A 26014-nucleotide genomic window follows, 5' to 3' on the forward strand; every position below is an offset into this window, starting at 1 on the left:
CACTAACATTCTTGAAAGTTTATACATATTTGAAATATTTTTGCCTTCCACCTTACCTATTGCGGGGGAGGGCGGGGCTTGGCCGGAAATTTTTGCTATTTTATATTTACTCTGTAATAGGAGTGGCGTATTGCTTCTTGTTCCCAATTTTCATGGCCAACCTGGCATAGCTGGCATACTCCGAAGAGAACAGAGTATTGTAAGCTGGCCCAAATGGGTCTGTAATGTATATAGAAAAAAGCGGTTTCATGTTTTATATTTCATTTGAGAAATACTATCACTTGTGATCATGTAATTAGGGGACTATCATGATGCATACACACAAGGCGGTCGAGTTACTGTTGCATGTGGATACCACTCAGCTCCGTATCTCCTTTTCACTGCCCCCAAATGGTGCTCTCTTGACTTTCCCAATGCCTGTCTGAGACCACGACCTGAATCAGAGATAACTGGCTGTGGCTCAGTCCAGATAAGACAGGAGTGATGCCGACTGGAGGAGGGAAGCAGTCAGATGGCAGAGGCAATATTGGTTCTCATGAGAGAAGGGATACATCTGCTTTTTATTAATGTTCACAGCCTGCTGATCCTAGTGAACCTTGAGTTACCTCTGGAATTCCAGGAACCAGTAGTATCTGAGCATGCTCTGATCCATCTGCACTTTACAAACACATTGCTACAGCTATCCACACCTTTCTCCCCTTCATATTAGATTACTGCAGCGAGCTATTCTTGGGGCTACACTACTTAGTGTTTCATGCATGGAGCATATTACACTTGTGCTTCACAAACTGTGCTAGCTTTCAAGTTGTTTTTGGGTACAATTCAAGATTTTAGGTTTAAACTACAAAGCCTAGTATGTTTTGGGTCCTAGCTGTTTTATAAATGCTTCCGCTGATTTCAGTTCCCAGCATGAAAGACTCAAGTTGACAATCCACAGTTTATGTCTTGAGGGCTTACTGTGGAAAAGCATTTTCAGCAAAAGGCCTTACTCAGATTCACTTCTCCGACTCATCTGATGGGGCTGGAGTGGGCTGACAGACCGGACATGCTGCAAATCCCATATCTTCAATCAGGCTTTTGCACACATGGGATAGAGTGGGAGGAATTGATTTTCAAGGATGGGTGGGAAGCTTTTTGTTTTGCTTTTGGAGAGTCTGACGTGTCAATTCTAGGACCTAATACACAGAGGGATTTTTCATAAACATGCCTAAGATGCCAGTAGGTACAATATATATTTGTAATATAAATTGGAGGGCTATGGTGATTCAACATGCAACCCCACTTTGTCTATGAACAATCCCCTTCATGAGAACATCTGACCCTCCTAGAACAAGACCACTGTAAAACCAGTTCTTACAATGATGCTCTGATCCCAGAAGTGACAAGGAAAGGTGTCATACATATAAAGGGAAGGGTAACCACCTTTCTGTATACAGTGCTATAAAATCCATCCTGGCTAGAGGCAAAACCCTTTCACCTGTAAAGGGTTAAGAAGCTAAGATAACCTCGCTGGCACCTGACCCAAAATGACCAATGAGAGGACAAGTTACTTTCAAAGCTGGGGGGGGGGGGGGGGGAGGGTCTGTCTGTCTGTGTGATGCTTTTGCCGGGACCAGAGCAGGAATACAGGAATCCTGTAAAGGAATACAGGAATCCTGTAAAGAGAGTTAGTAAGCAATCTAGTTAGATATGCATTAGATTCTGTTTTGTTTAAATGGCTGATAAAATAAGCTGTGCTGGAGGGAAGGTATATTCCTGTTTTTGTGTCTTTTTGTAACTTAAGGTTTTGCCTAGAGGGATTCTCTATGTTTTGAATCTGATTACCCTGTAAAGTATTTACCATCCTGATTTTACAGAGGTGATTCTTTTACCTTTTCTTTAATTAAAATTCTTTTTTAAGAACCTGATTGATTTTTCATTGTTCTTAAGATCCAAGGGTTTGGGTCTGTGTTCACCTGTACAAATTGGTGAGGATTCTTATCCAGCCTTCCCCAGGAAAGGGGGTGTAGTGCTTGGGGGAAGATGTCTCCAAGTGGGCTCTTTCCCTGTTCTTTGTTTAAAACGTTTGGTGGTGGCAGCATACGGTTCAACGACGAGGCAAAGTTTGTACCTTGGGAAAGTTTTTAACCTAAGCTAGTAAGAATAAGCTTATGGGGTCTTTCATGCAGGTCCCCACATCTGTACCCTAGAGTTCAGAGTGGGAAAGGAACCTTGACAAAAGGGTAGAGAACAACCTCTCCAATTGGAATGACCCAGTCATCCCCAGGACTCCAAGAGAGTTATTTCCCCTCCCAGGAAATGTCCTATTTAGATTTCACATTAAGGTAGCACTGTTCTGTTCTATAGGGCATCCCGGCCTGCCTTTATCTACATCCTACTTCATAGCCTTTGTTACCTTGCTGCTGTAGACGGGGGCACGAAGCCAGTATTTTCAATCTAGCCAAGTTTTTCCACCTTCTGATTCATCCAAGCCTAAGGATCAGAAGGGGACTGCTTCAGAAGAAAGGGGAAAAGAAAGCACAGCAAGGATCACCAGGAAGCATACATGTGCTTAGACCAATGGTGGGCAACCTGCGACCCATCAGGGTAATCTGCTGGAAGGCTGCGAGACCATTCACATGCACGGTCACCCACAGCTCCCAGTGGCAGCGGTTCACCATTCCTGCCCAATGGGAGCTGTGGGAAGCAGCAGCCAGCACGTCTGCCAGCAGGTTACTCTGATGGGCCGCAGGTTGCCCACCACTGGCTTAGACAGTTATTGCTGAACAAGAGTGAGGAAAAGTCACATAAGGAAAAAGAGTGGGCATTTCTGCATCTCTAATACACAACGTCAATATTTTTGGCACTAATTTATGCAACTGTACCTCACACAATACCATAGCTGGGATCATCCATGTAGCAAGGTATGGATTTAGGCTAAAATAGGGCTCAGATGGCCCTATTCTAACTGACAGAAGCTGGATCACTGAAAAACTGCCCCGTTCTGTTCATTCCCTCTGAAGCATCTGGCCCTGGCCACTGTCAGAAGACAGGATACTGGGCTGGATGGACCATTGGTTTGACCCAGCATGGCCGTTCATATGTCTTTAGTGATCAAAACAGAAAGCTCTCCCCAAAACCACACTCCATCAGTTGCTACTGGTTAAAGAACAGGGGGCCCTCTTAATGTGATCTGTGAAATATGCCTTTTCTCTCTCATTGCACACAGCACACAAGCTACAGAGCAGCACCACCACCATCAACATTTCCCTCTGGACAGGCCAGCCAGTGGTAGTTGTGCAGATTACAGAAAAATCCAAGATTTGATACTTAGAAAGAGAATGCTTCAGAAGTTAAGTAAAGAATGAAATGGGGAAAACGTTTCCTCACATTTCCTAATACTAAGCAACAGTGCAACTTATTAACCTTTAAAGAAAGACTGGCCAGAAAGGTTAAAAAAAGAGGCGCTTTCCTCAAACAATGTAACCTGAATCCTTCTAGGGTATGCATCTCCTCCCATCTGCAGTAGTCCCACAAAGTCATCTACGGAGACAGACTCCTGGAACCTCCAATTAATAAAAAGGGTCAAAAGTGCAACAGAAATCCACCCAATACCTACATATACAAAAAATGTTGGCAGCAGAAAAAAAACAAAACAGATAAGATCCCGGAAGGAAACCACAAGAATACACCCCCAGCTTACCGTCAGTCTGGGTGTTACTCCAAATAGACCAAGGCCAAAGACAAAAGAAATCCTGGCCAAATTATTCCTTTTGGTCTTGCAGTACTTCCTGACTTGTATGACTGGCTGTTTCAATTCTATAAGTTACAGTATTCCTCTGTTGCTCCTACTATTTAATGTACACTTTTTCAAGGCCTTAGCAATCAGTACAGAATATACTTCTGGGTAATGACTGAAGACAAGTTTTCAAAGAAAATCACCAATTCAAAACGTGGCCATGACAAATCACTGAAAAAAAGAGATGGTTATAACGGAGGAAGAGTTTAGAAACAAATGGGGGGAATGCACTTTTCCACCAATTCCCACCCTGACAAAACAGAAAAAAGGGAAATTGTGGCTAGAACAGATGTTCTGACAGGATCGGCATTTAATACAGTTACCTTAAGTAACACTACCTCAATATCTGCACTATCCCCTGCTAGGTAGTGCTGCAAACACCAAGGTACTCTTATTTAAGGCAAATTGGAAGTTTAAGAGTAAGGGAAATCACTATACCAGCATCTCCAATGCACAGTCTCCAAGCAAAGAGTATCAACTCTTAATTCTCATGGATCTGTCCTACACTAGCAAGGGTCAAGAAGAGTTGTGAAAAAGGGTCACAATTTCTTTTCACTTCTATTTTCAGTTATTTCTGAAGCACAAGAATCATGCAGCTTCTGCGCACAATGTAAACCAGGGTAATCGCTACATGGGACTTCAGGCCAAACGAAACTAAACTAACTTTAGGCCAAATATTTAGATACTGTATAAGAAATGGAGAGTTTTACAAAGCCTGATAGCGTTTGAAAAATGTGTGGATGTCTAAAGAACAATATAATTGAAAGGAGAAGTTTTCTCTTATATGAACTTTCCCAGACAGTGCTGCAAACCCAAATGCAACAGCACTGGGTCAGGCATGAGACCCAAACCAGCATGGAATCTCTATGCAAGCAGACAACTTTGTTTTATATGCAAGCATCAGTGATGAAAGTAGTAAATCAGACGGTCAGATTTCTTTGATATTAAATAACCTCAGGTACCATTAGTAGCACTTGTTTTTGTTTGTTTGTTTGTTTTGTTTTTGTTTTTTTTGTTTTTTTACACAAGAGTTATGTTTGGTGTTGAAGTAAAAAAAATAAACAAAAGTGAAGTAAAGTAAGATCTAGCCAAGATGCCTTCAAAAACAAACAGAAGAACTTTACACAGACTACGTCAGAAACCAGTCACGACATATCTTAATGACTAGCTGTATTTGCAAAGCTGAGCAAGCAGAAAAGCCTTTAAGCTATATCGGTCTCCTGAGAATGAACAAAATAGATTAACAATCTCACATTAATGGACAAACAATACAGTTACCGCATAATACAAGCCAAAAGACGACTCCTCAATCTCTACATGTGGCTTTTACATTTCAAGCAAGAAACTGAACACCTATGTATACCAACAGATCAATGAATGCAGTACAAAGTCTTCCCTCCTTTCTGTAAAGCATGGTTGGACGCTGGCCTTGCCTAAACTGTGGTTTTTCTCAAATTCTCTCAGTGTTGCACTAGCACCAGTGTGGCATTGCTAACCGTGAGAGAATCTCAGAAAAACTGCAGTGTAGGCACAAGCTGTATTTAGAACAGGCCAACTTTTGGCTTCGAAGGGGACATGCAAAAGCTTCTCTCCTTAGACAAGCACACAGGAAGCAGGCTGCGTTCTTTTTATTAGGCTTGGGAGCAGTCAGGAACTCAAAATCACCAAAGATTCTTGTTAAACCAATCATCACAAGGAACAGAAAAGCATGTGGCAGCTTAACTCTTTCATGGCTGCTGGCGACAATGTTGGTGCACACCAGGTCCTGGAGCTTTGGGGTAAGGAGGAGGGGAGAACCTCGCCACTTGCAAAACTGACTGGGTGGGGGAGAAGGATAAGAAGGTTTTAGTCAAATTGCTGAAAAATAAGTGGAGATGGAGTAAGTCAGTCCTAATATGTTCACACCAAATTTCTCATCACAAAGGTGGTGTGTGTGTGTGTGTGTGTGTGTGTGTGTGCGCGTGCAGAGTTGCCTTTCATGTCAGCAGGTGCTCCACTCCTTTCCAGTAAATGTCTTTTTCAGAAAACCCTCTGGCACTTGGGCTACAATATTTACACTTGCACATCAGTGAATATTGTGGAAACTAGCAGAGATTTTGGAAGAGTACCAGAATCAGGAATATTTACACCTGTCACAATTTTTTCCACAGAAATTAACATGGGCAAAGACATCTCATAGCTCCACGTTGCCCCAGCTGAACGGAAGACCGTTATACATGGCAGACATACCCGCTGCATGTTGTGGCATACAGCAACATCCCTTGTATCACAAAAGCAGATGTTTCCATCTTCATCAGATGTTTCCGTTAACATGGTGCTTGGTAATTCTGTTTGCACCTGCTTGTGATCAGAGCAAGTGCCAGCCATATTAGTGATTGGACTGACTGCCATGTGAGGTCTTTCCTATGAATGAGATCACATCACCGCTGGAGAAGCAAACTTCAGAGAAACATAGTAACTCATTTGATCTTGCAGGGATTAAACCTCTCCATTCCCAGGCCAAGTTACAAATCGTGCTTTGAAGTTATGCATGATTCTTACAGATCTTCTCTTTGCTGGAGCTGAATTACTGTAGGGATTCCCTTTGGTCCCTCTCTAGGCTGAGGCTGTGACCTGAGCAGTTGTACACTGGTTCAAGCTAGCTGGGTTTTAGACATGGCTTTGTCAACCAAGGGTGGAGGGGATCAGACTGTTTAAACAAATATATTTTGGAAGATGCACACATTAAACAAAGAGAAAGTTTATAAAGCCTTTTGCCTAAATGCTATGTTCTAGTCTAATCCCCCATTCAGTGACCCTACATCTAAATTGTAACACTGTTGTTAAACTCTGTTTTAAACATATTTTGGAGTGACCCAAAAGTACCCAGCTAGACAGAGTCAGCCTGAATCCATTTTAAACTGGTTTTTAGAATTGGTTGAGGTAATTTTTTTTAGCCCCTGCGTAGATGGGGTGATGAACGGTCGAAGTCTTGCCCATCCATAGTTACCCTCTTTCCAGCAAACTAGCTCTAAATGGGATTTCAGCACTGTATGGCTCTCACACTTGGCCATTAATTTTTCAAAAGCCAATTCCTTGCATGCCTGCAAGTTTCTCTGTGGCGCCTTCTTAAAGCCAGCACCTACAGGTAAAGAAAGGATGGGAGGGAGAAGACTATAGCTTCTGGGTTGTAGGCTTGTCCAGGCATGGACTGTCTTCATTTTGGGCCTTACAAAGTACCAAGCACAGGTTACCTGCTTAACAGTAAAGGCATTACAGAGGCAGAGAGAATGTCCCACTTGTTGGCAACGAGATGCATCCTGGAAAAATCCTTACATGGGAGACAGAGATCCTGACCGCTTGTGCTTTGTGTACCATGACATTTTTCTTAATAGAAGGCACAATAACCTCAGCGCCCTGGCCTGATTCCAGTTCTGAAAGTTACATTCTGCCTCCCTAAATTCCCACTGCAGTTTGATGGATACACGGTTATTCTTCACTTCCTTTCCAAAACATTGCATGATACTGTTAGTACCATTAAGTAGTTGCTACCTTTCACTTCAGAAGGGGCTACAATTCTGTAGTGGATTAAACAAATCCAATATTTTATATTATATATATATATAGAGAGAGAGAGCGAGCGAGAGAGAGAGCGAGAGCGAGCTTCCAAAGCCCACTGGAATGCTTCTGGCTGAGAGGGGCTACATAAGAGAAAGCTGTGAAATCAGCAGCTATCAGCAGCAAGAGATTTAAACCAGTAAGTGTGAAGTACCTACCTTGGGTAGCCCAGAAAACACTGACCAGCGCGGATGTCACATCCTTGCTCTTTACCCAGCTGTTGTTGTGGTACCTGCTCCAGGCAGAGACGACACAGTAATAATCCCCTCTGTCTGCTTCAGAGGTCCATTGGATTCGTAAACTGAAAGTATCCATGGCCTGTTTAGAGAAAATTATTTCCCCATTCTGGGTCCTCTGTCTGCTCTTATCCCCAACCAGCAACGTCCAGTCTGCACCCATAGTGGCAAGAAGTTCATCCGTCACAACAGCGTCATTGCGCAGGTGCATTCTGTAATACCAAGAGACGGTAAAACGTATGTTTGCGTCTGTGTTCTGCGCATTCACGATCCTGCACTCCAATTCTGTGGGGTCGTCTGAAAATTTAGGCGTTTTAGAAGCATTCAGAACTATCTGGTAGTCCAGCTCTGCAAGGGAATTGGAAAAGCGGGAAGAAAGCCAAGAGAACATGTTAAAAGTAGCAAGTAAAAAGCAAACACCCAGGTAACAGTGAAAACCAAGTGCCGTCCTGAGATCTGGAGCTATCAAACACGACACAGAAAAAGCATGTGGGCTAAATATAGAAGACTTGTAAAATCAAGGGACTGGGAACCTGGACTCAGGCTCTGCCATAGATTTGTGAGACCATCAGCAAGTCCCAGAGGTAAAAATTTTCATAAGTGGCCTTTTATTTTAGGCATCCAACTTACTCGTTGAGCTTGATTTTCAGCTCTCATGGACTTTACCGGGAGTTGCCAGAGTCCAGTATTTCAGAAAATCAAGTCCAAAGCCTCTCAAGGTGATGTGGCCTCTGAGAAATAATGTTTCCTTCCCTGGCCTGTTCTCCGACATCCAAGTGTGCAAGTTTCAGTCTCAGATTTTAAATCACCTTTTGTGTTTCCTCAGAGAGTTCAGGATGAATGTACGACTTGGGACTCTTCATTCTCAAGTTGCAAACTGATCAGTTGAGACTCTAGGAAATGACACCCCATCTCCTCTCCCTCTCCAGGATAAAAAGCCCATCCCCAGAAATCACCACTTCCCACTTACAGTCCCATGCCCCACAGATCCCCCATACCAACTCCTGCCTCCTCCCCGGACAATGCCAACACCTTGTCAAGGTTAACTCCAGCAAGCATCCTAGAATGTTTAGCTGGTTAACATGACAACCAAGGATGCACATACCAAAAGCAATTTTGAGTTTGAATTGTGAAGTGGTATGACCTGTATGGAGCTGGAATCTCTCAAGGTTCATAGTTTAAGAGCTGAGCAGCTGAATCGAAGGTTGGAATAGCTGGTTGTCCTGACCCAGGAAAGGAGGAGTCAAGGGTGCATGACTTTGTTCTCGACTAGATTACAGAGACAGCAGACTACAGGCTTGTGAACTGAGCTACTATGGTAAGAATCTCTCAACACTGAATTTTAGTTATGGAAATAAGTGCTTTTCTACCAATGATAAGACTTATTTTTCCTGAATTACTTTTTTTAATGTTACTTGAAAAACAACTTCCTACTGTTTTCTGACTAAATATCCCAACATTTTGTTTTTGTTTTCAACAAATTTATTCTTTATTCCTTTATCTTGTGGTGGATGTATTAATCTCAGAAACAGTAATTGTCTATAACTGGGACAAAGAAGGAAATGCAAGTCTAAAATGTAGCCATCTCTCAAATATGGCACTAGAACAGGAGCGAGCAAACTTTTTGGCCTCAGGGCCACATCAGGTTTCGGAAATTGTATGGAGGGCCGGTTAGGGGAGGCTGTGCCTCCCCAAACAGCCAAGCGTGGCCCGGCTTCCACCCCCTATTCCCCCCCCCACCGCTTCTCGTCCCCGACGGACCCCCCCCCCCCCGCGGACTCCTGCCCCATCCAAGCCCCCAATTCCCTGACAGCCCACCCCCCCAGGATCCCTGCCCCATTCACCCCCCCACCCCCCTGCTCCCTGTCCCCTGACCGCCCCCAGAACCCCACACTGCCCCCTGCCACCCCATCCAACCCCTCCTCTCCTTCCTGACTACCCCCCCCGGACCCCTACCCCTGACTGCCCCCTGCCGCCCCATCCAACCCTTCCCCGTTCCTGACTGCCCCCATTCTACCCAGCCGTTCCCCACCCTCTGACCGCCCCGCCCTCTGTCCATCTCCCCCCCCCCCCCCACATACTCCCTGCCCCCTTACCATGCTACCTGGAGCGCCGGTGGCTGGCGGAGCTACAGCCGTGCCGCCCGGCGGGAGCCAGCCGCGCACTGCGCAGCACAGAGCACTGAGTCAGGCCAGGCTCTGCAGCTGCGCTGCCCAAGGAGCTCGCAGCCCCCAGCCCAGAGCATTGCGCCAGCGGCGCAGTGAGCGGAGGCTGCAGGGAAGGGGGAACAGCAAAGGAGGGGCCGGGGGTGAGCCTCCTGAGCCAGGCACTCAGGGGCCAGGCAGGAGGGTCCAGTGGGCCCGATGTGGCCCGCGGGCCGTAGTTTGCCCACCTCTGCACTAGAACATGTTAGCGGAAACGTGAGGAGGTAAGCCCTAGCGCCTTTTCTCTCCGGGTGCGTTTGATAGTACAATTCCACTTAATCTGGCTACATCTACACTGGAAATTTTAAGGGAATCTCCCGTAGTTGCTATCTCTGGTGCAGTTTCATCAGTGCTAGTAACCATGGGAGCACTAGTGTAGACTAGATATCAGTTGTTTTAATCATTGGTTTTTACAGGATTAGATGACCAGGGTAAAAATGAAAGAAGCTAGTTTACACTACTGCTTCCATGGTTGCTAGCACCAGTAACAGGGGAAATTTCCCTAAAATTCCCAGTATAAACAAGGCCTTAAAAAAAAAAATGCACAGAATTCTGGTTCCACTTTCAAACAACAGGGTCTGTGTGGGAGGCCATGAGACTCAACACCGCGATCCTTGAGAGAACTAAATCCCCACAGATCCTAGACAACTATACCACTCCTCACATCCCGTTTACACACAGCAATAATCTTCAAGACTTGAAACTGAAGGACAAGTTACTTAAACCACACTGCAGTATTCTGACCCCTCCAAAGCCAGAGGGGTTATGATTCAAGAGTGGTAGCTACAGAAGGTTGTGTCCTGTGACTGCTTTAGCAGCTTGGTACAAACATGGGAGAGTTTGAAGGCTGAAGTTCTTCTCAGGCCAGGAACAGGATGAGAAAAGAGCTGAAAGAAACAGTTTTCAGGTAATCACTTTGGTATTAGTTTTAATTATTTATTAATAATAATAATTAATAATTATTGAGGAGGAGGAAGGAATGCTAGGGAGAGTTTTGGCTTTGACAGCACCACTCTGGCTAGGCACATCACACTGACAGACACTCTCAGACAGAGGATTTAAAAGGAATAAAAGGCTCCCTGGATAAGCCTCATTCCTCCACTCTGTCAGCTGTCAACGAACAGCCTCACTGACAGTTCAGTGACTTAATACCACATTCGCACTGAACTTCAATCAAGGAGGAAGGGGTTAGTGGTGAGTTTAGGATGCAGTTTAGAACCTCACATGCTGAGAACTCTTCTCCCACTCCCTCCCAGCCCTAGGCAGCAGTATCCTATGAGGAGTAACATTTATACACTCCTGTATCTCAGGCAACTGGTGAGAGATAGGACAGGAAATTTCTACCAGCCTAAGGAATGCTTCAGACCAGAGACAAAGTGACCTGCTGCAGCCAGGTTTTGAAGCCCAGAAACGTAACAGGAAGTTGGGAATGGCCAGATGATAGTTTGAAAGGAAGACGGGGGCCAGCACAGGATAGCAATGGCATCCATCTCCTAAAGCATATTGGGAACATTTTTTAAAATGTTAATGGCTATTTACTGTTTTGGAGATGGAGACAGAAGTGTGTCTATTCTCCCTACAATGCATATGGGAAATAAAGAGTAACCCAAAGGGGTCTCAGTGGGACGGTCAACCTCGTGACTTGGCCATTCACTTCCAAGTACCTGGGTTCAGACCCGAATTTAGGCTTGCTGGCCTCCATTCTAATCCTCAGACCAGCACCACAGTTTGGCATTACTGCTAGTGTCTGATCAGGAATGGCTCTGAACAGGAATAGTAGGAGGCTTCAAGCCACAATTGAGTGCACTGGTAGAACTGGGGTACCTTGCACACCAGCCTAGGCATTAACTAGGCTCAGTTAACTCTGAAAGATAATCAGTACTTTCTGGATTTTAGCACAGAGAGTAGGTAGAAATGCCCCCCCACTTCCTCCAGGTTTGAAATGCTGTCAGAAGTAATTTAGATCCTAAATGCAGAAGTCAAATAAAGAAATTGTTTTAATCATTCGTTGAGAGAGGCTGACATGTCATGGCAAACTGAAAAATACAGCTCTTTAGAAATTCTGCTTAGGTTTGGTTTTCTGGATCACTCCAGCGTGACTGTTCGCTTCTCAGGATATTTGCATAAAAACAGGATCTCTGTAGCTTAAGAATTCAAGGATTTTTAACATATCATATGAACTGGAAGACATGACTTACTCTTAAGTGACACATGGCATGACCTTTGACTTGTAAAACAAGTCCCTTGATGTCATATGGTATTAAGGGTCTCCATAATAAAGAAATATAGGGGAGACCACCAAAAAGTAACTATAAGGTCAGTAAATTTACGACTAGATTAGACACTTGTGGTTAGTGAGTGGAGCCACGAGAAGTTACTGTACGAAGATTGCCTGGCTTGGTAGTCCCGTGTACAGCCAAACAGACAATTCTTTGTTTATTTGTACGGTTAAATTAGAAAAATTCACTCATTTCTAAAATTTTAAAACTTATTTACAGTGAATAGAAAATTCCGCTAGTCCAGGTCAACTTACATTAATGGTCACCTGCAAACAAATACCATCTGTCTTAATATTGAGGTATTCAGCGAGTGCATTATAAAAACCTTTACAGAACAGATTACTAAGTCACACTTATGGAACAACCGGTCATAAAAGAATAAAGATAACCGCCTCCATAGGGACTTATCAGGCTACTAAAGGTGTGGAAGCTCCAGAGTTCACCAGTTCCTGTAGGTTGTAGTACAAAGCCCTTAGGCTCCTGGCAAATCTCCTAAAATACATGACAACAGAGGCCAGAAGAGTGGGTGTGGATGGATCTGTATCGCAAGGGGCATGGATAAAAAGACTCTGGCGTAGGAACATTTTTCCATATCTGTGGTCAATAGGATAGAGGGGTGCCCAGAACAGACCCTGTAATGTCTTTGCTCTGCATACTCCATAGTGGAATTGAACACAGGAAAAGAATGGCTCATTATCTGTTGAGCCTCAGGATGGAGCCACTCACCTAATGCTGTCACCACCACGCTGACTGGTGAAGAGGTCTTCTCCACCACCTTGTGCCAGCTCCCATTGTGCTGTGGCACCCAGACAGATGCTTGGCAGAAATAGTAGCCAGTGTCTTCCACACCCACATCACGCACCAGCAGGTGATAGGAATTTCTATCCATGTGACTCAGGCTGATGAGGGGAGAGTTGCTGACCACAGAATCACGGTCCACGCTCAACAAAACCCGGGCATCCGACAAGGTATCATCAAGTGACTCACTGAAGTACCACGTCACCTGAGCTTGGAAGATGCCACTTCGGTCTGTTGTGATGTTGCAGGTTAGGTCCAGGGAATCCCTTTCAGTCACAGACATGTTGCTTGTGGCAATAAGCACATCCAGAGCTTGAATATTAAAAAACAAGACAAGACAAGTATTCAAGTGTTTGTCACAAACTATTTAGTGCCTACTGCTCTGGTACTGCAAGTTCTTAAGTAACTTCAGCTCTCTGCTTTCAGCGCTCGATGACTTGACTACAGGTTTGTACCTATCTATAAAAGTTGCAAACTATGAGTGTGTATAGCAGTTAGGGAGGGAGAAATCAAGACTTGAGTTTTTATTCCCAGCTTTGCTACAGACTTCCGGTGTGTCTTTAGGCAAGGAATAACCTCTGCACTTGCTTTCCCATAAAGAAAAGGCGGATAATATTTCCTTATCTTACTGTGGTGCTGAGACATTTGGGGTCTAATTCACAGAAGGCAGAACTCCTACTGAAGTGCACCCATTTATATCAGAGCTGAATTTGGTCTCTGTCTAAACAATTTTGAGCTCCTGTGATCAAAGGATGAATGAATAAATAAATAAATAAAAATGAAAAGATAAAAGAAAAGCAGCAGCAACAGCTACAGAAAGTTAAGCGTGACTTAATGTAAGCAGCCATGGGCAAATCTTGAACTCCTGACTCACCTTAAGGGAGTTGCTGAGACCAGAAATGAAAGTGCACAGAGGGCAATGGTAGTTCCATAGACTGCTGCTTCTTCACATACTACAGAGTCCAACATACACTACAGATTTTATAGCAATGCAAATAGCTACTCAGTGTTGTTGTCACTATATCAGTCCCAGGATATTAGAGAGACAAGGTGGGTGAGGGAATATCATTTGTTGGACCAACTTCTGCTGGAGAGAGAGACAAGCTTTCAAGCTACACAGAACCCTTCTTCAGCTCTGGGAAACTTACTCAGAGCATTTAACAGGCTCCTCTCCCGCCCAGTGGTTGTACTCAGTCCACAGAACACATGGTCACAGGCAGCATTCAGAGAGGACCTTTGTGATCAGTAGGCTGCACAGCTGATGACAGCATCAATTTAGTTTAGTTTAAATTAGGGGTGTTGATTACTCGCAGTTAACTCACATGATTAACAAAAGAATTAATCGCAATTAATCGCTGTTTTAATTGCACTGTTAAACAATAGAATACCAATTGAAATGTATTTAATATTTTGGATGTTTCTACATATTCAAATATATTCAAATACAGAATACAAAGTGTACAGTACTCATTTTATATTATTTTTATTATACATAATTGCACTGTAAAAATGATAAACAAAAGAAATCGTATTTTTCAATTCATCTCATATAAGTACCATAGTGCAAATTACAAAAGGTAGATTTTTTTGGTTATATAACTGCACTCAAAAACAAAAAAAATGTAAAACTTTAGCACCTACAAGTCCACTCAGTCCTACTTCTTGTTCAGCCAATCACTAAGACAAACAAATTTGTTTACACTTACGGAAGATAATGCTGCCCGCTTCTTATTTACGTCACCAAAAAGTGAGAACATACGTTCACATGGCACTTTTGTAGCCAGCATTGCAAGGTATTTACATGCCAGATATGCTAAACATTCATATGCCCCTTCATGCTTTGGCCACCATTCCAGAGGACATGTCTCCATGCTGATGATGCTCATTAAAAAAATAATGTGTTAATTAAATTTGTGACTGAACTTCTTGGGGGAGAATTGTATATCTCCTGCTCTGTGTTTTACCTGCATTCGGCCATATATTTCATGTTATAGCAGTCTTGGATGACGGCCCAGTTTTAAGAACACTTTCATTGCAGATTTGACAAGACGGAAAGAAGGTACCAATGTGAGATTTCTAAAAGATAGCTACTACACTTGACCCAAGATTTAAGTGCTTTCCAAAATCTAAGAGGGATGAGGTGTGGAACATGCTTTCAGAAGTCTTAAAAGAGCAACACTCCAATGCGAAAACTACAGAACTCGAACCACCAAAAAAGAAAAATCAACCTTCTGCTGGTGGCATCTGACTCAGATAATGAAAATGAATATACGTTGGTCTGCACTGCTTTGGATCATTATCGAGCAGAAGCATGTCCTCTGGAATAATGGTTGAAGCATGAAGGGACTTAAGAATCTTTATCACATCTGGCACGTAAATATCTTGCGACACCAGCTACAACAATGCCATGTAAATGCCTGTTTCAGGTGACATTGTAAACAAGAAGCGGGCAGCATTATCTCCTGCAAATGTAAACAAATTTGTTTGTCTGAGCGATTGGCTGAACAAGAAGTAGGACTGAGTGGACTTGTGGGCTCTAAAGTTTTACATTGTTTTGTTTTTGAGTGCAGTAATTTTTTGTACATAATTCTACATTTGTAAGTTCAACTTTCATGATAAAGAGATTGCACTACAGTACTTGTATTAAGTGAATTGAAAAATACTATTTTTTATTTTTACAGTGAAAATATTTATAATAAAAAATATAAAGTGAGCACTGTACACTTTGTATTCGGCATTGTAATTGAAATTAATATACTTGAAAATGTGGAAAATATCCAAAAATATTTATATAAATAGTATTCTATTGTTTAACAGCGTGATTAATCATACAATTAATTGCGATTAATCACAATTAATTTTTTTAATCACTTGACAGCCCTATTTTAATAATGAAAAGCATGTATTAGGAGGGACTTCCACACTTTTCATCCCTTATGCTTTGTTAACAAGTGCTATTTACCTCCTGCTGCAAGACTTTTCAGGTGTCTGTTACCCTGTCCCCTCTCCTTCATTTGTCTATTTGTTTATGCACATGTCCAAGGACTGTTTGAGTATTGTTTGTACACTGTCTGGTTGAACTGGCTCTAATCCCTGATTAGCATTCTAAGGGACCTAAGGATCCCAAGGACCCGAATCAAGGATTAAGAGCCCAATTCTACTAGACCCTGTACAAGCAGAGTTGTTACATGTTCCTTAACAGTGACCATGTGCTCACCTCAGAAGGTGGTTGGGCATTTTTATGGTGGGTGAAGTGATTTCTGCTTAGATGCTCATTCCTGTACATATTGCCTATCAGCTTGTAAAGCATTTAGGGATTCTTGGGAATGGTACTATATAAATGCAAGAACCTATGAGCTTATCTACACTACTGGGCAGGACTGATCTAAGATCCAACAACTTCAGCTACGTAAATAGTGTAGCTGAAGTCGACATACTTAGATCTACCCACCGCGTTTTCTCCACTGCAGTAAGTCAACAGGTGACTCTCCCCCGTCAACTCCCACTTGCGCTCCTCGTTCTGGTGGGAGTACCAGAGTCGATGGGAGAGCGCTCAGCAGTTGATTTATCGCGTCTATACGAGATGCGATAAATCGACCCTCACTGGATTGATCGCTGCCTGCCGATCCGGCGGGTAGAGTAGACAAGCCCTATGTGTTTTTTCTCAATTTTCAAAGCCCTTGTCTTTAAAACCAAGAATTACTCCTCTCACAGCTTACCACTGCATCTGACAGCACAGAAAAGTGAGAAGGCTCAAGCTGACACCACAATACAGGAGACTTGCAGTCACCTACATGCCCCAAGTACCTCCTCACAGCCGACTAAGGGGTCATTAGTTTTTCCTGTTAGGATCATCATGATATGAGTAGAGAGGACAGTAAAACCTTCACAGTAATTATTCAGGGTTGTAATAGACTAACATTACAACTCCACTGTAAGGTGAAGGGAGCCTCCAAGAAACTTAAGTATCTTCACACAAGCCAGGGGCACTCAAACACTACATTTATAAACCAAGAGATACTTTCGTAAGAATCTCACCCCTCCCCACATTCCTGAGCCTCCTTTGTTCTATCATCACTGAAGTGCCTGAATGACCCATTCAGGATTACAGGCCCACTATGCTAGATGGTGCACTTAACCATAGGAAGAAGACAAGTCCCTGTGCCCGAGATCTTAGAATCAAATTTAAAACAAGGCAAGCAAATGTGACAAACAATAGAATGGAAGGTAGCAATAGGACAAGGTTAGCAGTAACAAGTCCATGAAGTTACATAGCCTGTGTGCACAAATTAACAGTACTATATCAGTTTTGCAGGTTCACACCTCCTTATTTACAGAAGAGATTGTAGTGTCCAGGACGGCCAAAATAGCCTGGAATACACTGCATCCACCTTTGTCTTTAATATGGAGGTACAGTCTACAGAGGCTACAGGACCCAGTACAAAATGCTCTCCAAAGCCAAGCAGTTGGGCCATGTTGCATGATGGTATATACAGCATGTACAGGCCACACCGGACCACCCTCCATTTTATATATAAGGAGGAGGATGTGATCTACTCAACGTTATGCAATTTAGGACAGGCCTCCTGCTCATGACAAATGGCTAGTGCTGCCATTGACCAGGCTGAATTTAGAAGCCTATAACAAAATTAAAAAATCAGCAAAAATGCAGTAAAATATCATGCACAGCATTTCTGGTCCCTAGTACCCCCTCCCCTTTCATTCAACCACTGATTAAACCCCACCTACATAAGCAAGCTTCTCAAAAATTTAAGGACTTGACAAGGCAATGCCAGAATTAGAGCCCTTACTCAGTACTGTACCCCATGGCTCTGGAGAGAGCATTTGAGAGCTTTCCTGTCTAGCAGACATACCCTAAGAGAAGAGGGAGCAGACTGATCCAGCAGAGCTCACAACTAAGCCCCACCAACCAAAATTAGCTATCTAACCCTAAGTTCCGGGTTATCTCTCTGGCAAAGGATTTCACATGGCAGATACCTCTACTGCCTGAGCACACTGTCACAGTTCAGGAGAACTTCACCTATATTTCCTGTCATAAATATAAAGGGAAGGGTAAACCCCTTTGAAATCCCTCCTGGCCAGGGGAAAGCTCCTCTCACCTGTAAAGGGTTAAGAAGCTAAAGGTAACCTCGCTGGCACCTGACCAAAATGACCAATGAGGAGACAAGATACTTTCAAAAGCTGGGAGGAGGGAGAGAAACAAAGGGTCTGTGTCTGTCTGTATGCTGGTCTTTGCCAGGGATAGACCAGGAATGGAGTCTTAGAACTTTTAGTAAGTAATCTAGCTAGGTATGTGTTAGATTATGATTTCTTTAAATGGCTGGGAAAAGAATTGTGCTGAATAGAATAACTATTTCTGTCTGTGTATCTTTTTTGTAACTTAAGGTTTTGCCTAGAGGGGTTCTCTATGTTTTTAATCTAATTACCCTGTAAGATATCTACCATCCTGATTTTACAGGGGGGATTTCTTTATTTCTATTTACTTCTATTTTCTATTAAAAGTCTTCTTGTAAAAAAACTGAATGCTTTTTCATTGTTCTCAGATCCAAGGGTTTGGGTCTGTAGTCACCTAGGCAAATTGGTGAGGCTTTTTACCAAACCTTGTCCAGGACGTGGGGTGCAAGGTTTTGGGAAGTATTTTGGGGGGAAGACGCGTCCAAACAGCTCTTCCCCAGTAACCAGTATTAGTTTGGTGGTGGTAGCGGCCAGTCCAAGGACAACGGGGGGGAATATTTTGTACCTTGGGGAAGTTTTGACCTAAGCTGGTAAAGATAAGCTTAGGGGGTTTTTTCATGCAGGTCCCCACATCTGTACCCTAGAGTTCAGAGTGGGGGAGGAACCTTGACATTTCCCCTCAGAAATCCAGCAAGGGCACCCCCTCTCAGGCTTCCAGCTCCCCAGCTGTTGCCTTTCTTGGGTGGAGACAAACACCTCACTTCCTTCTGATCAGGGAATTTCCAGGAGGCCCAGCTCCCTGCCTACACTGTGTTATTCCCAGCACAAGCAGGCTGCCCAACCTCACCTATTTGCTTTCCTTTCAGAGACTGATAACAGAGGTATAAATGACTACACAGTTCTTCCTGTGCAAGCCTATTTTATTCTTAAGATAAAAAGCACTATAGAGAAAACACTAAAGAATCTACATGTGTAGTGGTAAGCTCACCGGAGAATCTCCCAACCTTAACGCCACCTCTAGCAGAGTAGTCCTTCCACACCCCATCCAGATTTCACAGGTTCATCACAGTTTCAGCTCACAATCAGGACCCTCATAACACGTTTAGTCCATCTTTTATACAGCTCAGGGGTCTTAGAGCTGGAGTTTCCAGGAGCAGGCTGTTAGTGGACAATGGGTTTTCCTCCCCTGGTTGAATTCTCCCTTTTGAAGCTACAAAGTGGATAATTTGCATTCTCCTCACACCACCGCTCCCCATGCCCGCCCCCCTGCCCGTATTTTCTAGGAAAACTATTTTACGCACATTGTCTAAAAAAAAAAAAAAGTCTTTTGAAGTTTCCAATGTTTACATTAGACAAGTCCCTAGAAAAGTTACATGCAATTCTACAGTAACACGAACAATTGCATTTTCAATACAAGAGACCCCAAAGGCACCAAACCCAATTAAATAAGGTTTAACTTCATTCAATAAAGTTGGTCTTAATTCCATAAGGTGTATTCAGGATATTGTCAGCCTGTCACACACACTTCCTAAAATACTATCACACTCTCATTTCTGAGGGGACATCATGCCTGTTCTTCCACCAACTACATGATAAGATGCATCATCACTATTACAACTCCCCCAACCCCACACTTTGGCAGGGCTGGCACACTTATGTGCTCAGTGTATCTATTCATGAAGTCTGTGGGAAAGAGATATTTGGATACTCAACCCAGCACCAGGAGTCTTTTTGTTTCCTAAACACATGTAATTTACAGTGCCTAAACATCAGTGCTCAGAAATACTCCTTGCTAAACGGCTGCCAACATTACAGAGCAAGCAGTCCAATGGCTGGGGGCAGCAAAATGAACACAAGCAGAGCTAAACAGTCATACTTTGAAATTATATTGGTATTTACCCTGAAAAGCTACATACAGCAAACACTACACACCTGCCACTGCAGCACAGACACCTCTGGGGAGGACTGAGGCAGCTGTTTAACACCAGAGGACAGAAAATAGAGGAAAAGGAGAGAGGAATCCGGGGACAGAAAAATACGAGTACCCAAGTAGAAATGTCACCAAGACACAGTAACAACCCCGCTCTCGGGAGGTGCGACAAGAAATTAAATGACCGTAAGGGGTACGTCTCCAGTGGAATACAAAGACCCGCGGCACAGCCACGGCTGGCTCGAGTCAGGCTCACAGGGCTCAGCATGCATGGCTAGAAATTGCTGTGCAGACATTTGAGCCTGAGGTCTGGGACCCCGAGAGCGGGGAGGCTCCCAGAGCCCAGGTTCCAGCCTAAGCCCAAATGTCCACACAGCAATTTTACAGCCCGGTGAGCCCAAGTCACCTGACCCAGACCAGATGCGAGTTTTTAACTGCTGTGTAGACATACCTTAGTGATTTGAATCTGGATTTTATACCTCATTTAGAAGACAGAGCCCTCAACAGCACATCGCCCCCCAGCACTATGCTGAGGCCCTGTCCCAGCACTGACTCAGAAAGAAGAGAGCCACCAGTATCACCTCCTGCAGCAATCTAGGTTCTCCCAGGAGTACTGACCCAGGCTTTCCCTGCTTCACTTCTGCTCTCATAAGTTCTCCTGGCTTAGGTGTGGCATGGTTACAAGTCATACGGAGACCCATGCACCTGAAACTCACCAGTCTGTTGGATTACCACGCTTGCTACTTCCACATTCTTCTCCTGGATCTTCTGCCAGGAACTATCTGCACCTTTCACCCACTCGCTCACAAGACACCTGTAGAGGCCCTCATCCAGAGGCAGTGCCTGGGATACAGACAGTCGGTAAATGTCATTTGCCACTGTGTCCAAGCGCACATCTCCACTCAGGTAGCGCTCTTCATACTCCGGGCTGGGCTGGAACTTGCCCTCGTGTGTCAGAGAGAGGATTTCCTGCCAGGCTGGGCCATTCTTGAGCTCCCAAGTAACTTGCAGGTGAGTGTGTTCTGAGGAGGTGGTGGAAGCTGAGCAGCGTAATTCAAAGGAGTCTCCCTCAGACAGTTTGAGAGGTTTCGAGGACCGAGCTTTGGATCCACTCACAGTTAAGCCATCGGCAATCACTATTTAAAGAAGAAAACATGATAAAACACACAGAGTAATATATGTGAGTTTATGGAAACGGTAAAGAGAGGGGATGGGAAATGCTGTTGGCTGACTGACCCAACTGTGCAATTATACTGAATTCTCACAGCAGGTCTTGGACAATCACTCTCATCTCCCCCACAACCTTCCTGCCCCCTCAAAAAACAAAGTCACATTAAACCCCAGGTATTTTATCAGAGCAAGCCACCCACTTCAGGAATCAGGATTGAAGTCCTTAATTTTATCATCACCCCTTTCCCTCTAGTTCTGCTCTCTAGGGCAAGACCAAGGCAACACCATTCCAACCTACTGTACATCCCCAGGGAAGGGCCTAGCTGTTTTTGTGGTATTCAGAGAAGAAACACCAAGTCAAAAAAAGCTCCTTTTCTAACATCAAAGGAGATAAGCCAGGATGCTGCTGCTGCTGAAGGAACACAGCATGCTATCTAGAAAAAGGGAAACTATTCCTACCGCACTGGGAAACCCCTAGATGACATTACCTCAGCTACAAAACATCATCCTTCTCCCACTCCTCAGTTATTCTCCCTGCCTCCACATCAACCAATATTTTACCAAGGGTTGTGGTGGATTCTCCACCACTGACCATTTTAAAATCAGGATTGGATGTTGTTCTAAAAGCTCTGCTCTAGGAATTATTTTGGAGACGTTCTATGGCCCATTTGATACAGGAGGTCAGACTAGATGACCACAATGGTCCCTTGGAATCTATGAATCTGGAAAAATTGCAAATTTACAGCATCCTGGACTCTAAGAACAAACAATTTTTAGTGTGTTATTGGTTTTTGGCAGTTGGTAATATGAAAAAGTTTGGCGTCATTTACAATAATGTTCCTCCTTCACCTCTATCTTACTTCCCTCTGCTGTTGCCACCCTTTGAATAGCATATTTTTGAAGGGTGGCTTTAGGAAAGGACCTGGAGGGAGGGGGAACCACATACAGATAAGCAGAAACAGCAATTTAGACAAAACAGGGCTATGTCTATTCTCAGGACTGTACAGATGCACAACATGATGAGAACACCCAGCAGTACGTATTTGTCTGGTACTGATTACAAACACCCCTCACCCTGTGGAAATACCTTTCACTTGGACTGTAGCATCGTAATTTCCCTGAACAGTGGCATCTGTGCTGGGGGTGATGCACTTGTATTCTCCTTGGTCAATTGGCTGGATATTTCTGATCAGAAGTTCCACAGCATTATTGCTGCTCCGCCTCAGCACGATTTCCCTGCTGCTAACCCTCTTCTGGTATTGCTGGGAGGTGAATGATGAGTCCCAGGTACTCACTATCCGCACAAAGTCAGTTCCCTGGGAAAATTCCCAGTCAAAGTTCTGCTCACTGGGTCCATCATAGTCAGTAACATTGCAAGGGATCACCGTCTCTGTACCTTCGACTCGAATGAGTGGGCTTTTGGGCACCCTCACAATTCGCCCTTTGCAGAAAGCTGGGTGGGAGAAGAGAAAACAGACAATTAGCACAGGAATTATCATGCTGGGTCAGATGTGATGTCCGGCTAGTCCAGCATTTGGCTTCGGACTGTGCCAAGTATCAGATGCTTCGGGGCGTGTGTGAGAAGCCCAAATAATTATGGAATGGATAATTATGGAATAACCTGACAAGTTTTTCCTTCTAACCTTGGTCAATTACAGGCTGTCATACACATTAGGTGCTTTATCCTCTATCTGCATTTCATGTCTAATGTAACTATGGATCATGAATAGCTACGTCTAATCCTTTGAATCCTGTTAAGCTATCACAAGATATTACTGAAAATAAGTTTCACATGTTAACTATTTCCTCTTTTCAGTTTTAAGTTTGTTGCCTTTCAATTTGCATTTGAATGTCCCCTTAACTTTATGAGAAAGGGTAAACAGGAGTGTCTTATTTACCTTTTCTATTTAATTGAGTGTACCAGTTATCATATTCACTTCTCTTTCTAACAAACAGTTCTATATGAGCACAGTGTGAAAAGACTGGAAGTCTTCCCATGTCTCTAATCATTTGTCACCCACCAATTTCAATGCCTGATAAAATATTTGAGATGGGTTGGTCATAAGACAACACAGTATTCCAGGTGGGTGTGCATCACTGATTACATAAACACTTTGTAATACTCTGAGCATTATTCCCTATCCCATTCTGTATTCATTCTATTATAGTTTGCTTAGTGACCCACTGTCTATTGAGGGAGTTTCCACCTTCCTCTGGAGTGCCAACTGAGATTCACTCATTAAGATCAGATGAGGGTATCCCAAAAAATCCATTTCCTTCAGACTTAGATCTCCGCCTTTCCCCTCTTCCATGTTGCTGGATTAGACACACAAGTGGCTTTACATAGCACAACTAAGAACTGAACCAAGAACTAGACCCTTCTACTTTACCACCCAATCTTATTGCCATAATCCTTTTGCCTCCAGAGAATTTCAACTGAAACACAGCTCTTTGTATGTAGAAGGTAGGGTGACTACACAAGAGAAGCAACTAATTGGCCAGCCATCCAAAAGTGAAAGTCTGCAGTTACTACAGGATCTGAAGCCTGGACATACTGGGCTCCTTTCCCCTTCAGGCTAGTTGCCATGTGACATAATGATCAAAGACCAAAACACTCATGGGCTCCCCCAAAGCCTCTAGAGCAGATGTGTCAAACAAAACCCAGAGGCAGGACCTAGGTGTATAATTTATTTATGCAGTATGTTCAGAATTTGCAGAACTTAAGTTTTCATGCTTTTTAAAAGTGAATTTTAGCCCTTCTGGTTACAAAGAACCTAAAACCTAACCCCACTAATTTAAGCATTACTCTTTTACTGTTTAAATTAGCATTAGAATATGCAGAGAGAAGAAAGGAGAAGAGAGAAGACAGGAAGGAGGATGAGGAAGGAAGAGAAACCCAGGGTGGAAATAGCAGGGGGCAATGCTGAATGCAACAATAAGGTACTAAACAAATAGCTAACAGTTTTGTTTCTACACAAAGGACATTCTAACCTGATCTCTCTGAAAACCTCCATGAAGTCTTACATTTTTACTCTGCCTTGACAACCAAAATTAAAAATGGTATTTAGCCTTCTCCACAGAATAGAGTTCAGAACCTCTGCTCCAAAGGCTAATGGCTCTAAACACTTCTGTAATCCTATGTATTCCCTCTCCCACAGTTTACTCCCACAATAAAATTAAAACAAAACAAACTTTTCATTTACTTAAAAGATCCCCAACTTTTCTCACTTCTAGGGCACACTTTGAGACCACTTTTTGACTGCACCCTCAATCCTCCTCCAAAATCTTCTGATAGGTAAACACTGTAATTGTGGTAAAAGGTCACTAATACAATATGAAAAGTGTGCATCTTGCCACTTGCAAGTCTTTTGTGCACATTCAGTTTCTGTATCCAATCTGTAGAAAATCAGCACCAGTCATCATTTGCTGGCTAAGGGACTATTACCCAAGGAGTCACAGATATTTAAGGTTCCAAAAGGCAAGGTCCTTTCACCCCTTGCACACCAAATTTCAAAAAGTCACCTGGGCTCTCCCTCTTTTCTGCCACAGAGCAGTTCAGTAAAGAATGTGGTCTTTCCTTTCCACACCAGAAGAAAGAGCCTGATCAAGATTAAACTATCCAGCCTGAATTGCTGACAAATAAATTCCAAAACAAATAAAAGGAAGTCTAGAGAGTTCAGGAGAAACAGCAGCTTAAAATAAAAGCACAAAACTCAAAACAGAGAGGAAAGGCAAACACTCCCCACCAGGCACCCCAAAACCCCAATGGAGACCATGGCACAAAGGCTCAGGGTTGGTAGATCAGGATTCCTGTACCACAAGACTGGATAATATTGCAAATATTTATTGGAAAACCAACCATGCACAGAGCTGTAGAGAAGATCAAGAAAGACATGGTCCCATATAGTATTCCTTAAACCCCACAACCATGCAGGCACAAAGGAAGTGTTAATTCTCTGCAGAAGACTGGAGAAGCAATACATTATGCTAGGGCCAAATGCAAACTACTTAATTTAGCCAGATGACCTGGCAAAGAAACAGTAGTGAGACTTTTCCGGTGGGTTTGGCTCTGTAGCCAGAGAATAATCTCTGCAGCTGCAGGCTGGCTTTGGCAGGTTAGCTCACTTCCCCAAGAGAGAACGAGAGCTGCCTTGATTCACAACCCCAGCCTTTCCACGAAAGAAAAACACTTTTTCAGCAAAAGACGCAAACCTTTCAGATTCAGTTGCTCAACAAAATCACTTACACAAACCTGTAATCCTGCTCCATCACCCCTAGCTACACATCCATTGCAAGACATATTGGTATAGTGTTTGGGAGTGCCGAGGGGCAGCCAGGATGTTGAAAGGATCTGTCCTCCTGAGACCACCCCAGCTTCTAGGACCACAAAGCAAGGTCAAGTGGATCTAATATCCAGAGTCCTCTGGAGAGCACTCACATGAACTCTGAGCACAGATTTTAAAAAATAAAGTTCAACAACTTTTAACCACTTCACCATCACTAGGGAAGCCACCCGTTATAGACATGGAAGAACAACATATTTGTCCAAGAAAAGGTCCATTAAACTCAATGATATCCCTGTTTGCAGATCAATGACACACACAGGATACAGGGGGACTAATGCGAGATGCTGGCCACATCCAAGTCTAGCTATAGGATTTCCAACAAAAACATCCCATTGGTTAAAAGTCATGCTGTTGTCATATGAATTTGAGCCCAGTAAGAATGCCAGGATTTATCAATAGGAACCTCTCTCTCAGGGAGGGGCCCCATGTCACTCCTCACAGGGCATGCCCTGCCCATCCACACTTCTTTCCCATAACCTG

The 26014-nt window shown here is 43.5% G+C and overlaps 1 protein-coding gene across 1 annotated transcript in view; it reads right to left on the reverse strand.

Moving 5' to 3' along the window:
• The window catches only part of PTGFRN (prostaglandin F2 receptor inhibitor), a 55083-nt gene extending 31583 nt beyond the window's left edge, over nucleotides 1–23500 (reverse strand). Inside the window, exons 1-5 of the mRNA XM_077816084.1 lie at nucleotides 23374–23500; nucleotides 22276–22641; nucleotides 20735–21154; nucleotides 12821–13204; nucleotides 7534–7959 (exon numbers count right to left, since the gene is read on the reverse strand). Coding sequence (XP_077672210.1) covers nucleotides 7534–7959; nucleotides 12821–13204; nucleotides 20735–21154; nucleotides 22276–22641; nucleotides 23374–23500 — 1723 coding nt within the window. The remainder of the gene's footprint in view (nucleotides 1–7533; nucleotides 7960–12820; nucleotides 13205–20734; nucleotides 21155–22275; nucleotides 22642–23373) is intronic.
• Between the last annotated feature and the right edge of the window lie 2514 nt (nucleotides 23501–26014).

The sequence above is a fragment of the Eretmochelys imbricata genome, chromosome 1 (assembly GCF_965152235.1).
Source record: "Eretmochelys imbricata isolate rEreImb1 chromosome 1, rEreImb1.hap1, whole genome shotgun sequence".
In the NCBI taxonomy this organism is placed as follows: Eukaryota; Metazoa; Chordata; order Testudines; family Cheloniidae; genus Eretmochelys; species Eretmochelys imbricata.